Source organism: Bos mutus, chromosome 24, assembly GCF_027580195.1.
Source record: "Bos mutus isolate GX-2022 chromosome 24, NWIPB_WYAK_1.1, whole genome shotgun sequence".
In the NCBI taxonomy this organism is placed as follows: Eukaryota; Metazoa; Chordata; class Mammalia; order Artiodactyla; family Bovidae; genus Bos; species Bos mutus.
In genome coordinates this window covers 25,357,973-25,372,830 of record NC_091640.1, presented here as the reverse complement: position 1 = coordinate 25,372,830, position 14,858 = coordinate 25,357,973, and the positions used below count along the sequence as shown (strand labels likewise).

The 14,858-nt window shown below is 32.9% G+C and overlaps 1 protein-coding gene and 1 pseudogene across 1 annotated transcript in view; one reads left to right on the top strand and one right to left on the bottom strand.

Annotated features, from left to right (window-relative positions):
* Positions 1–14,858, bottom strand: part of TRAPPC8 (trafficking protein particle complex subunit 8) — an 87,434-nt gene that overhangs the window by 51,617 nt on the left and 20,959 nt on the right. Inside the window, exons 6-9 of the mRNA XM_005901047.3 lie at positions 7,036–7,129; positions 6,113–6,366; positions 5,384–5,499; positions 4,398–4,548 (exon numbers count right to left, since the gene is read on the bottom strand). Of these exons, the coding sequence (XP_005901109.2) occupies positions 4,398–4,548; positions 5,384–5,499; positions 6,113–6,366; positions 7,036–7,129 (615 nt within the window). The remainder of the gene's footprint in view (positions 1–4,397; positions 4,549–5,383; positions 5,500–6,112; positions 6,367–7,035; positions 7,130–14,858) is intronic.
* On the top strand, positions 930–3,134 carry LOC138985451 (small ubiquitin-related modifier 2 pseudogene; annotated as a pseudogene).

The following is a 14,858-nucleotide window of genomic DNA, read 5'->3' as shown; positions in this document are numbered from 1 at the left end:
ACAATGGTGCTAAAGGATTTAAAAATGAAGATAAGGGGCTTCCCTGGCAGTCCAATGCAGGGAGGCACAGGTTCCATCCCTAGTGGGGAACTGGGATCCTGCATGCCTCACTGTGAAGCCAAAAAAGAGAAAAGAAATGAAGATAAAAATGAAAGTTTTGGATTCTTAGTAAAATACTGTATTACATTCATACTTGTAGTCTCATATAGACCAACTTTTAATAAAAATTTAACTAGAAATAAATGAAACTTCCATAAATCGGAGGGAAATTTGCTAATGCCAACCTACTTTTAGGATGAATAAACACTTTACTGCAACAGTTTTTAAAAGAGGAAAAAACACAAAAATAATTTATGTAAAAACTGGGATATGATTAAAGCCTTTAACCCGATAGACTATTTAAGTTCCATGACAGTATGAACCCTGCCTATTTCAGAATATCTGTATCCTCAGCATCCAACGCAAAAATTTATTGAAGAAACTGAACGAAAATATGTGATCTCCATGTGAAAAAATTTTCTATGGCTCCGAAACATCATGTTTTCTTAACTAGCTTATATTTTAATTAATAAATATAATGAATACACACAGGATTCTATATTACACAAAAAAACTAAAATACATTACACATGTAGCATGAAAGTGGAAATGTTAGTCACTCAGTCATGCCTGACTTTTTGAGATCCCATGGACTGTAGCCCACCAGACTTCTCTGTCCATGGAATTCTTGAGGCAAGAATACTGGAGTGGGTAGCCATTCCCTTCTCTAGGGGATCTTCCCAACCTTGAACCCACATCTCCTGCATTGCAGGCAGATTCTTAACCATCTGAGCCACCAGGGAAGCCCCATATATATTATATAACACTATATAAAAATACATTATATTTGCTACATACGCACTATATATACTACATACACACACACACACACACACACACACACACATCAATAAAAGTATACTAAGGAAAAAATCCTGTAAGAAAAACAGGCTTTGAATTCTAAGTCACTTTCTAATTTAATTCTACAAGAAATCACAAATCAATATACATACAAGCTAACAATTTCTAAGGATACAATGAGAACATTCAGAATGATCACCCCAAGTAACTGCATGATCTTCAATAATCAACCATTAAATCATTTCTTACAGTATACAGTAACGGGTTAACACATTTTACAAAGACTTTCGTCAAGAACTGGAGTGACCTACTTAACCTTCAGCTAGTTATGACAAATTAAACTACAACATAAACTGTATTTCTCCAAAAATTTTTTTTTGGTTTTCTGTGATGTACCTTTTAACTTTATAGTTAAAATAATTAAGTATCTTAATTTTCATCAAAAAAGGCAGGCAGTATAGTCTGTGATCAATTATCTACTATGCGAATGGTATATAGGAAGGTGGTATCAGTACAAACAGAATTTTTATTCATTCAAAAATAGTTTTGCTTAGACAAGGGGATCAAAAATAACAAATACAGAATTATAACCTTCAGCAAGAAAGGAAAAAGCTCCGAACTTAGCTGTTGCCCAAGCAGGAGCTTTTGTAATCTGTGCTTTAAGAAAATAAAAAATGAATGCCTACTCTGTGTGTGTGCGTGTGACTGGGGGGCCGGGGGCGTCTCTCTAGAGAGGTATACTCCCAGCCTTGCACAGCTCTTGCTCAAGGCAGGCTGCAGTTCTTTCCCTGCTTACCTTCACGACAATTCCACTGGTTACGAGTTCTTTTCCCTACCCCAGGGTTCACAAACTGGTTTTGCATAGTTTTTTTATTTCTTGGGATAACCTCCACCATGCTAAGCTGCCTCACACAACACCTTATGCTCTGGTTACAAAGATACATAGTTTTTATGAGGACTCTACCAGACGAATTTTTCTCTAAGGCTTATTATTTTTAGGGTAATTATAGACTACAATGATTTTTAGGTGTGCATATGTTATAGTAGCTATGCCTTTACTTTCCAGTGTTCAATTATTTTTCCTTCATATGCATCTAATATGCCCAATATGCCACTAATTTGCCTCCATCTAAATGGTTTAAATGCAGTATTAGTCAGATTGTAGACAGAAATGAAAAAGCTTACATACCATAAAATCATACAAATTTTGTGCCATTTTTCCAAACGTTCAATTTGCAGACACATTATGCATAATTTTGTAATTATGAACTTACATTATAAAGTACTGATGAAATAATATTTAAGTCTTTGTGATTTTCTATTAGCTTATGTTAGTTAATCATAGACCAGAGGCTGTCTAGCCAAGAACAATTCATATACTTTTTCAAATACTTTTATTCATCAACATTTTCAGTTCCTGAAGGATTTTTAAAAGTTAGATGACTTTTTGCTATTTTAGCTTTACTTTTTAAAATTACTATCTTATTTTTATATATACAATATAGAATATTGTATATATATCTTTATATATAATCAATATAGAATACTGTATATATATCTTTATATATACAATAATTACTATCTTATTTTTACATATACAATCGTTTTTGAGATTGCATCCAAGTACTGCATTTCGGACTCTTTTGTTGACCATGATGGCTACTATATAACACAATCTTATTTTTATACATACAGTATTAAAACAAATGCAAAATAGATGGCAGTTATTAAACAGGTTATCTACATGGTAATTATCAATGAAGTAGAGTTCTTATGTATTTTTATTCTTCACACTGTTGTTTATAGCTTACATGTTTTTAAGAAGACATGCAGAGTGGGGAAGGGAGCACATGACCTGTGCCCTCTGCCTCCGCCACCACTGCCGCCACCTCCTTCTGCCACTCGCTCATATGCCCCTTTGGTGTGGACCTGATACCTCTTTTTTGAAGCAACAGCTGAGGAGATTCCTGCACATGCCATGGCCAATGAAAAGCCCAAGGGAGGAGTCACGACTGAGAATGATGATCCTAGTCATTTGAAGGGGGTTCTGTGGCGCAGTAGTAAACTAATGGAAGCCTACTGTGAACAACAGGCTTTGTCAACGAGGCAGACCAGATTCCCATCTGTCTGGATGCCAATCAATGAAACAGTCACAGCTGCACAGTTGGAAATGGAGGCTGAAGATACAGCTGATGTGTTCCAGTGGCAGACAAGAGGTTTCTACTAAAAACGGAACCTGCTACTTAACTCCAGAATTCTGTTCCTCCAGACCAAGAAGACATTCTCAGTTAGAAAGCTGCAATTTGGTTCCACCACATCCTGACTACTACAGTACAGTTTCTCTGTTCTTTCCTTTTCCCCTTCCCCATTCTTTAACTGAACATAAAGTAACTGGTGTATGTGCACAAGCACACTGCATTTTTTTTTAAACCAAATGGCCAATGGTACGCTTTGTTCAACATCGAATGGAGATGAGATGGAGAAAAATACTGGTTCTCTGAAAATATCCCTTTCCCTTTTCTCCATTAGTGGCATGCTCTTTCAGCTCTTATTTTTATATTCCAGCAACTCACTTTGTTCTAATAAAAAAAGAACATAAAAATCCTTGCATACCTTATCCAATTGGAAAATTTTAATGTTTTTCATTAATCATTTAAAACCAAGAACAATTTTATAACTTTTCTGTATGTAGCTGTTACATGCAGGGCAATCTGTCCTTATGTGGGAAAAATTACCCTAAAAGAAATGAATCCTAGTTTCCCTTTAAGTCATGTGTCCTGTTATTTAAATAAATAGACTATGTAGAAAGTAACAATGCTAGTTTACTCTTTTCTAAGCACAGAAAGTACATTACAAACATATTTATGACAACTTTTCAAATACAGTAGAAGTTTATAAGGCAACACGGAAAATTCTTTCTGAAACACCTAGGTTTTATATCAATTACAAAACTAACATTGCCAATGCCTACTGACAGCCTAGGTAGTGTGCCAGGTACTTTACAAACTTTGTATCTCATCTAACCACATTTAGGATTCCCATTCTGCAGATGAGAAAACTAAGGCTTAGAGATGTTCAGTAACTTGCCTAAGATCAAAGTTTGTCGCACACCAAAGTACATGTTCTTAACCAACAAACAGTCTTAGATCAGAAAAAAACATTTCGAACAATTTAAAAACATTTTTCAAGACATAAAAAAGAACCCTCTATAAAAGAGAAGTTCTTATACTGGGAATACAGTACAAACTATAATTCAAATTAAATACAAAGTATTAATCAAATCTAAGAAACCCTCATGTATGACCATGTTTGAAGATACTAATTTAACAGAAATCCATCAAGTTATCATCAATTAATTCAAAATCTATAAAGCATTATATGCTCTTTGAGTACAACTTTATCCCTAGGGAAAATTCTGCTTGCCATTTCATAAAGAAAAATTTCTAAGTCATTCATGGTAGCAGGAACAAGAAATTATAGTACTACAGAATACCAACCAAGGCACCAGCTGCATAAAGCATTGCTTGATCATTAAGAAAATCTTTCTTTGCAGTATGATAGCAACTGTACGCCAAATCATAGTGCTGCACCAAAAAGCACAGGTCAGCCATTTTCCTGATCTGAAGCTCTGGCGCTTCTGGTGGATACCTGCAGATACAAAATAAAAAGAGGAATTCAGAAGCTATGACCTCTAAGCCATTAAATATTACAAAATGTCAAAAAGATGCCCAACTGTCCAAAACATACGAAAACCTGATCCTGTCTTATAAAAATCCTACCTCCAAGGAGGTAGAATTTCTCAAAGATATTTGGAAACAGATTGTTACATCTGTATCTATATAATTTATATCTTTATATTGAGAACTTCTCAGCAGAAGGCAAGCACTTTCTCCATGGTCAAATTAGGAAGCAAATGATCAATTCCAGGTGATTCACCTTTATGTACAGTCAAAAAAAAATCTAAAATGAATTTTATTTTCCCTTAAAACCAGATTTTAGACAAAATTTCTAAATACATGCTATGTCTTAGAATTACCAGACCTCAGTACTTTAATAAAGAAGAGTTATCAATGAATACCTAATCCAACTCTTATCTTTTTAAGGAAAACAGACCCAATAATGTGACCTTCCTGTGATCTTGTTTATTTTTAGATATCAAATTACTTATAGTTTTTTTAAATTTAATATAACTTTTTATGGTCACTATTCTTATCTACTGGAGTTTTTTTTTTTTTAATTTTTATTTAATTTTTAAACTTTACATAATTGTATTAGTTTTGCCAAATATCAAAATGAATCCACCACAGGTATACATGTGTTCCCCATCCTGAACCCTCCTCCCTCCTCCCTCCCCATACCTCTACTGGAGTTTTGACCAAATTGAAACTAAGAAACTAGAGATACAGTCATTTTTTGCAGAACATCATTAAACACTAATCAGAGTTAAATACAGGAAAACTAAAAACAGTAATATTTTACTCACAGCAATCCAGATGTATTTTTTAGCTCATTAACACTCTTTTCTGGAACTTTACTGCCACTAAACCATTTTTTAGTTGCAGAAAATAGAGATCGACTCAAACCTTTTCTTGATATTAGCTAAGAAAACAAATGAAATGTTGACAAACATGAGTTTAGTTTTCTTTACATAGAAAAAAAAAATTCTAAATAACTAAAAAGTTTTAAGAGTAAGCAAATGTGCACTTTAGTAACAATGATTTAAAGAAAATTATCCAAAATCCCTAGTAAAAATAAATAAGCCTGTTCCAGGATTTACTCGGAGAAGGCAATGGCACCCCACTCCAGTACTCTTGCCTGGAAAATCCCATGGACGGAGGACCCTGGTGGGCCGCAGTCCATGGGGTCACTAAGAGTCGGACACGACTGAGCGACTTCAATTTCACTTTTCACTTTCATTCACTGGAGAAGGAAATGGCAACCCACTCCAGTATTCTTGCCTGAAGAATCCCAGGGACGGGGGAGCCCGGTGGGCTGCCGTCTATGGGGTCACACAGAGTCGGACACGACTGAAGCAACTTAGCAGCAGCAGCAGGATTTACTAGAATTTCATCACTGATAATAAGTTAATAAATTCTAATACTGGACTATTTTTACAATAAAAACATAAACTCTTTAACTTATACTACTATATTCCCAAGTTTACTATTTCCTGAAATTTTAAAAAATACTAATGCAAATAATTAAATCTTACCTGATCATTTAATTGCCGAATTGTTTTCTCTATATGTGGCAAAAGGCCCCGAAATGTGAACTCTTGTATAAACTGTCGAATTCTATCATGATCAGTAAGGGTTAAACATGCACCATGAATAATTCCAGCATTTGCTTTCTTTGTTTCGTGTAATGAAGTGGATTTTACATGATCTGGGCCATCAATGCTGTTAGAAGAGTCACTGGAGGGGTCCAACTGAAGTGGATGAGCTCTAAAGTTATTTGGTAAGCCATCTACTGAAAAACAAATCTTTCTTTTACTCAGAAAGCAACAGAAAATTGCAGCATTACTACCATACTGCTAAAGAAAAGAAACAGTATTGGAACCCTTTCTCTTACTGTATGTCTTAGAAGTCTAAGACAACGGCATTCAAGTTTCCCCCTAAAATCAGGACTTGGGTTAATTACATGTAGAAAATTTTAAATTCATGTAAAAAAAATAGAAATATTAAAAATAGAAAATTTTTAATTCATGTAAATAAATGAAGAAAAGTGTTAAAATACAAAAATTATTTTTAAATAGCACAACTAACCAATGAGAAAAATTATAACAAAAAATTTTAAAGCTGTCACTATCCAAACTATAATTTAAAATACAAAAATAAAACTCAAAATTACGTGAACAGGGGAATAATTAATGCTACATATCATACTGTCCCTTGCTCTGTACCAAAAAAATTTTTATGAAGTTTGACTTATTACTCTTATAAAGCAAATTTTTAAATATCAAAAAACATCAAACTCAAATAACTCAATAAAAATCTTCAAAGGAAAAGGTAATCTGACCATTACCTCTTTTCACTATGAAACTTTCCCCCATCTTTTACATATAAAGATTAGCATGCTTTAACAAGAGGGCTATTTTCAATCAAAAGACAAACTTAAGAGAAAGTATATCAAGACCTTTGACTTCGTTATCTAATCCATCCAATGAAAGCAAGTTACTATCAGAATTCTTATTTGAAGTTATAGTACAAGGGCCATCTTCATATGATTCCTATCAAAATAAAATATAAAAAGTATTAACGGTTATTCTTAATCATGTTTAAGATATCACCAAATTTATCAACTATAGTAAACCTCATTGTTTTTTTGCTACAGCAAAAAATGTCTAATTCTCCAAATTCTTAACTTCCATGTATCATATTCTATCACTTAAATCCACACCTACTATATCCTTATATTGTTTCACATGCACACTACCCTAATTCTTCTGAATTCAAGTTACTTCTGTTTATCTGTTTATATGTGATATGCACATGCCTATATGAATCCCTGTATATGCAACTATGTAAGGAATAATGGCAAGACAGATGGACTACTGGAGGGGTAAAAAAGGATGGTATGGAATCCCCTGGCTCATGGATGCAGTATTAATAGCCTGGAGTGCATTCTGAATACACAGAAGTTTTGGGAAAATATCCAATGCAATGTTTACTTGTACAAAGGGTATTGGTTTCAGCCACCAAAACAACTTAAAAAATGTCCAGACTACTCCATGAGCCCACTAATATCATGAGGTTATTATTCTGAGTGCCAGACTTTGAGAAAAATATATAACCTAGAACTTAAGGGGAAGGTGATCAGGATAAGAAATTTACTAGAAACAACATTTAAGAAAGAGTTGAAAAAATGGTATATTAAAAGACATGAGACTTCTGTTCTATATTCTGAAAATCATCTTAATGAAAAACTGACATGGTCCCTATAGGATTGAGTACAAGCTTGATCCTGAAGCTGCTTAAACATGGAGCAGGTCACCTAAAAGACCAGTGAGTACTTTCAATAGATGAGGTCACTCATAGATTTAAAGGAAATTAAAGCATCACAACAACGACTGGATCTGACAACCATTAAACTATCCTCCAATCCTGGACTTCTAGAATTCTAAGCTATAGGATATCTATAGCTCTGTCTTCTGTTAAAAGTTCTCCAACTGCACAATCTGACCTATTATGTTCCCTTTCCCAACCTTAGATGGTTAGATTCTAAACTGAGTATTTCAATACTATTCCTATTCTGAGTATGGTCCTGAAACACTATTTAAAGCTCTTCTACCTCCAACTGGTTCTTTTCTCTCAGATATTTTCCCCAGCATTATCTTAAAGAAGGTCAACAATCATCTCAATGTTAAAGTTGAATAAAATTGGATTTAAAATTTCATATATAAACAGATTATTAAACAATATTTCTATTAGAACATCAAAATCTACATACTTTCTAATTCATATTTCTTAAAATAGTATCACATAAAGTATTTAATGCAGCTTAGTTATACAAAATATAAATATATTTTCTATTCACTTTAGAAATCTTCCTTCTAAACAAAAAATAGTCAACTCTTGATTTTCTGAACTAAGTGTATAACTTGCCATTCGACTAGTACTAAGTGGCATAAAATTCTATCTTAAAAGTTGGAAAGAACGTGAAACTTTACACCCACCACACACCAGCCAACAGACAGCAATTAACATTAGTCTAGAAATCAACATTAGAAAAATTGATTAGGAAGAAACAAAACTTCCTTGAAATTCAAAAGAAAAGGAAATCAAAGGAAAGTTAGGGAAAAAAGCCCACCCACCTAAAAAAGTATGAGCTCCAAAAGGTGGCCATAAGAACAGCATGTTGAAAATGAAGGAAGGCAACCCCCAGAGCATGTGGATAATAAAGAATTGACTGTAAGCATTCATAATGAATTTAATGTGCAAGCCAAAAATTCTATTATCTACGTGTTTAGTCAATCTAATTCAATTCTTAATGTATAATTCACTTTTCATCTTTTTTTTTTTTGCCACACCATGCGCCTTGTGGGATCTTAGTTCCCCCCTCAGTGGAGGCGCAGAGTCTTAACCACTGGACTGTCAGGGAAGTCTCCACTTTTCTTTCATCTTTCAAGAAAACAATTAACACTGATATTTATACCTGAAAGGTATACACAGAAGGGATTACTGCGATTAAAAACAGCTTTTGAAACATTAAGAGCTCGCATACTAGTGGATCAAAACTAGCCAGATTCCATAAAATAACTATTAGTAATTCTACAAATTCTACAGTGCTGCCATTGGCCATAAAACTGAAATACAGCTTTTGTGGTTTGCTTCATTATTGTTTTTTACATATACCTGGTTTTGAATACTATTTTTCTGGAGATACTGACTCCAAGGATCTGGTATCTGTTCATCTGATGCTCGATTAGATGTTCGAGAATTAATTTTAAGTAGATAGCAACCCTGAGTTCCATATTTCTGTTTCATTTCTTCATAAATTGACTCAGCTCTAAAATAAAAAATGGAAAAGTTTGTAGCCAACGAAGAGAGGATCTTAGGCAATAATAGATATTAAAATAATACAAAAACCATGAAAAAAAAATAGTTCCCAAAAAAGACATTAGAAGTAGCATAATTTTAAAAATTAAAACAAAGTTCATGATTCTAACTGAAGTTTAGCTAGCTTGGTTATCACCTTAAAGTACAGTTACCAAAGTACGTCTTATGGAATAAATTTTGCAAAAATACTCATGTTATTAAAAAAGAAAGTTTCAGTGGTCAAACTAGTTTGGGGAACTACAGTAATCAAGCCAACCAGTTTCTTTGCAGCAGATCACCCCTGAGTCTTCCACTGCTACTGTGTACAGTGAATTTCCAAAGAGTGGCTTCAAACTTATAAATCAGAAACTCAACTATGTGGACTAGCCTTCAGGAAATACAACTTTGTGAAATTCTGCCTTAGATAACAGATACTTATCAAAAAATATAAGTGCTAAAATAGATAATTATAGCATCCCCCCCCCAAAAATCATCTTTTACTGCTACAGTTTACCCTTCCCTAAGCAGTTTCCAAAGAAAACACAGTTTAGAAGAAGAAAACACACACACACACAAGAAAAGCAGTCAAAATACTTATATAAAAATACAACTTTTTTGCTTGGTTTATTATCGGCTGGACCCATGAGCTAATCTCAGATGCAACAAAAAGCAGTTGATTTCCTTACTTTTAGTTAACTAGACTTGACAGTTGGTAAGAGATAAGATAATTCAAATAAGTCAGCCTAAGAATCAAATAGTACATTCTAATGGAAATGAAATTTTGGTACATAGAGCTAACCTAGTTTTTCTCCCTAAACTCATCAGCTATCTGGTGTCAAAAAACATGTGGATATAGCCCATTCAAATGCAGATACTAATACTATACAAATAACAAAACTAACGAATAATTAAATCCTACTACACACTGTAAAATTAAGGCTGGTTAAATAAAAGTTATAAATTTGTATAAACACAAAGTATATGTGTGTGTATATTTACTCACGTACAATAAACATCTACTTGCTTTACCAATGACACTGTTAAGCATAAGAACCACTGATCTAATAACTTTAATTACCACTTAAATATCTACATTATAACCATTTAATATGGAAGGTATCCATATTCAAACAACTGAAACTAATAAACACCAGTTCAAATTATTCCTATTTATATAATACACTTTATCCAAGAGGTTACAGATTATTTATGATGTCAAAAAAAAATTATAAAGGTTAGTAATCCTCAGAACAATTCTCTGGTTTTATCAAGAAAACTTTATTTTAAAATGATGGCGTGTGCTCAGAACAAGGACAAAAAACAATTATTTAACTGCATATTCTAAATAGCATCGACATAAGAGAATAACAGTTTGAAACAAAAGATTAATTTTAATCAATATCTTGAACCAAAAATCAAAATAAACTGCAAAGCAGCAAAATGCATTTATTTTTAAGCCTTTTTTGGACATTTAAGTTTCCCTCTTAACAAAAAAAGTATTGGGTGTCCCATCTTCTCCCAATCCCCACTGGCCAGAAAAAAGCCACAAAAGCAAAACTGTTTTAATACTATCTTTTTCCAAGAACTCATCTTTAAAGATAAGCTATACTCTTATCCCAAACATAAAAGGACTATGGCAAATCACTAACAAAGAATATTAAAGGGGACATAAGAAATAAGTGTTTGGATGTTTTGTTGAGACTGTGAAAAACATCAAGTTTAAAAATATAGTTTAAAAATATAAAGTGTTAAGAGTGAAGAGTGAAAAAAGAAGTGCCTATAAACCAGGAAATGAAAAGTTACAGGAAAACTGGGAAAGGGACAAGAGAAAAAATGAGCAATAATAATATACCAAGTAAGAAATACAGCTAAGATCTATAGATATAAAATGGCAAGCACTGTGAACAAAGATTAATAGACATACATTGAAGGAAAAGTTTGGATAAGCATATGAAATAAAATGATGTAGCTGCTGAATATAACATCAAATAAAAGATTGAGCTAATTTATTAATTTTTACTTTCTTAGATGAAAAATATATCAAAAAACTTAAGCCATGTCCAAATTAATGTTAACTCATTTGACAGGAAATATTTTACAATTAAAAAATAAAACTTACCTCTGTTCATCTCCTGCACTTACATCATGTAAAAGTACATAATATTTAAGTGTATTTGGTATAAACCACTTGGGGTAGGAATAGTCATTATTGTGCTGAATTCGATGTTGTTCTTGTGACAATTTTGAAAACTGTTCCACAGGTTCAGCTTCACCAGAGGATTAATTAAATCTTACCTGATCATTTAATTGCCGAATTGTTTTCTCTATATGTGGCAAAAGGCCCGAAATGTGAACTCTTGTATAAACTGTCAATTCTATCATGATCAGTAAGGGTTAAACATGCACCATGAATAATTCCAGCATTTGCTTTCTTTGTTTCGTGTAATGAAGTGGATTTTACATGATCTGGGCCATCAATGCTGTTAGAAGAGTCACTGGAGGGGTCCAACTGAAGTGGATGAGCTCTAAAGTTATTTGGTAAGCCATCTACTGAAAAACAAATCTTTCTTTTACTCAGAAAGCAACAGTGCAGCATTACTACCATACTGCTAAAGAAAAGAAACAGTATTGGAACCCTTTCTCTTACTGTATGTCTTAGAAGTCTAAGACAACGGCATTCAAGTTTCCCCCTAAAATCAGGACTTGGGTTAATTACATGTAGAAAATTTTAAATTCATGTAAAAAAATAGAAATATTAAAAATAGAAAATTTTTAATTCATGTAAATAAATGAAGAAAAGTGTTAAAATACAAAAATTATTTTTAAATAGCACAACTAACCAATGAGAAAAATTATAACAAAAAATTTTAAAGCTGTCACTATCCAAACTATAATTTAAAATACAAAAATAAAACTCAAAATTACGTGAACAGGGGAATAATTAATGCTACATATCATACTGTCCCTTGCTCTGTACCAAAAAAATTTTTATGAAGTTTGACTTATTACTCTTATAAAGCAAATTTTTAAATATCAAAAAACATCAAACTCAAATAACTCAATAAAAATCTTCAAAGGAAAAGGTAATCTGACCATTACCTCTTTTCACTATGAAACTTTCCCCATCTTTTTACATATAAAGATTAGCATGCTTTAACAAGAGGGCTATTTTCAATCAAAAGACAAACTTAAGAGAAAGTATATCAAGACCTTTGACTTCGTTATCTAATCCATCCAATGAAAGCAAGTTACTATCAGAATTCTTATTTGAAGTTATAGTACAAGGCCATCTTCATATGATTCCTATCAAAATAAAATATAAAAAGTATTAACGGTTATACTTAATCATGTTTAAGATATCACCAAATTTATCAACTATAGTAAACCTCATTGTTTTTTTGCTACAGCAAAAAATGTCTAATTCTCCAAATTCTTAACTTCCATGTATCATATTCTATCACTTAAATCCACACCTACTATATCCTTATATTGTTTCACATGCACACTACCCTAATTCTTCTGAATTCAAGTTACTTCTATCTGTTTATCTGTTTATATGTGATATGCACATGCCTATATGAATCCCTGTATATGCAACTATGTAAGGAATAATGGCAAGACAGATGGACTACTAGAGGGGTAAAAAAGGATGGTATGGAATCCCCTGGCTCATGGATGCAGTATTAATAGCCTGGAGTGCATTCTGAATACACAGAAGTTTTGGGAAAATATCCAATGCAATGTTTACTTGTACAAAGGGTATTGGTTTCAGCCACCAAAACAACTTAAAAAATGTCCAGACTACTCCATGAGCCCACTAATATCATGAGGTTATTATTCTGAGTGCCAGACTTTGAGAAAAATATATAACCTAGAACTTAAGGGGAAGGTGATCAGGATAAGAAATTTACTAGAAACAACATTTAAGAAAGAGTTGAAAAAATGGTATATTAAAAGACATGAGACTTCTGTTCTATATTCTGAAAATCATCTTAATGAAAAACTGACATGGTCCCTATAGGATTGAGTACAAGCTTGATCCTGAAGCTGCTTAAACATGGAGCAGGTCACCTAAAAAGACAGTGAGTACTTTCAATAGATGAGGTCACTCATAGATTTAAAGGAAATTAAAGCATCACAACAACGACTGGATCTGACAACCATTAAACTATCCTCCAATCCTGGACTTCTAGAATTCTAAGCTATAGGATATCTATAGCTCTGTCTTCTGTTAAAAGTTCTCCAACTGCACAATCTGACCTATTATGTTCCCTTTCCCAACCTTAGATGGTTAGATTCTAAACTGAGTATTTCAATACTATTCCTATTCTGAGTATGGTCCTGAAACACTATTTAAAGCTCTTCTACCTCCAACTGGTTCTTTTTCTCTCAGATATTTTCCCCCAGCATTATCTTAAAGAAGGTCAACAATCATCTCAATGTTAAAGTTGAATAAAATTGGATTTAAAATTTCATATATAAACAGATTATTAAACAATATTTCTATTAGAACATCAAAATCTACATACTTTCTAATTCATATTTCTTAAAATAGTATCACATAAAGTATTTAATGCAGCTTAGTTATACAAAATATAAATATATTTTCTATTCACTTTAGAAATCTTCCTTCTAAACAAAAATATAGTCAACTCTTGATTTTCTGAACTAAGTGTATAACTTGCCATTCGACTAGTACTAAGTGGCATAAAATTCTATCTTAAAAGTTGGAAAGAACGTGAAACTTTACACCACCACACACCAGCCAACAGACAGCAATTAACATTAGTCTAGAAATCAACATTAGAAAAATTGATTAGGAAGAAACAAAACTTCCTTGAAATTCAAAAGAAAAAAGGAAATCAAAGGAAAGTTAGGGAAAAAAAGCCCACCCACCTAAAAAAGTATGAGCTCAAAAAAGGTGGCCATAAGAACAGCATGTTGAAAATGAAGGAAGGCAACCCCAGAGCATGTGGATAATAAAGAATTGACTGTAAGCATTCATAATGAATTTAATGTGCAAGCCAAAAATTCTATTATCTACGTGTTTAGTCAATCTAATTCAATTCTTAATGTATAATTCACTTTTCATCTTTTTTTTTTTTTGCCACACCATGCGCCTTGTGGGATCTTAGTTCCCCCTCAGTGGAGGCGCAGAGTCTTAACCACTGGACTGTCAGGAAGTCTCCACTTTTCTTTCATCTTTCAAGAAAACAATTAACACTGATATTTATACCTGAAAGGTATACACAGAAGGATTACTGCGATAAAAACAGCTTTTGAAACATTAAGAGCTCGCATACTAGTGGATCAAAACTAGCCAGATTCCATAAAATAACTATTAGTAATTCTACAAATTCTACAGTGCTGCCATTGGCCATAAAACTGAAATACAGCTTTTGTGGTTTGCTTCATTATTGT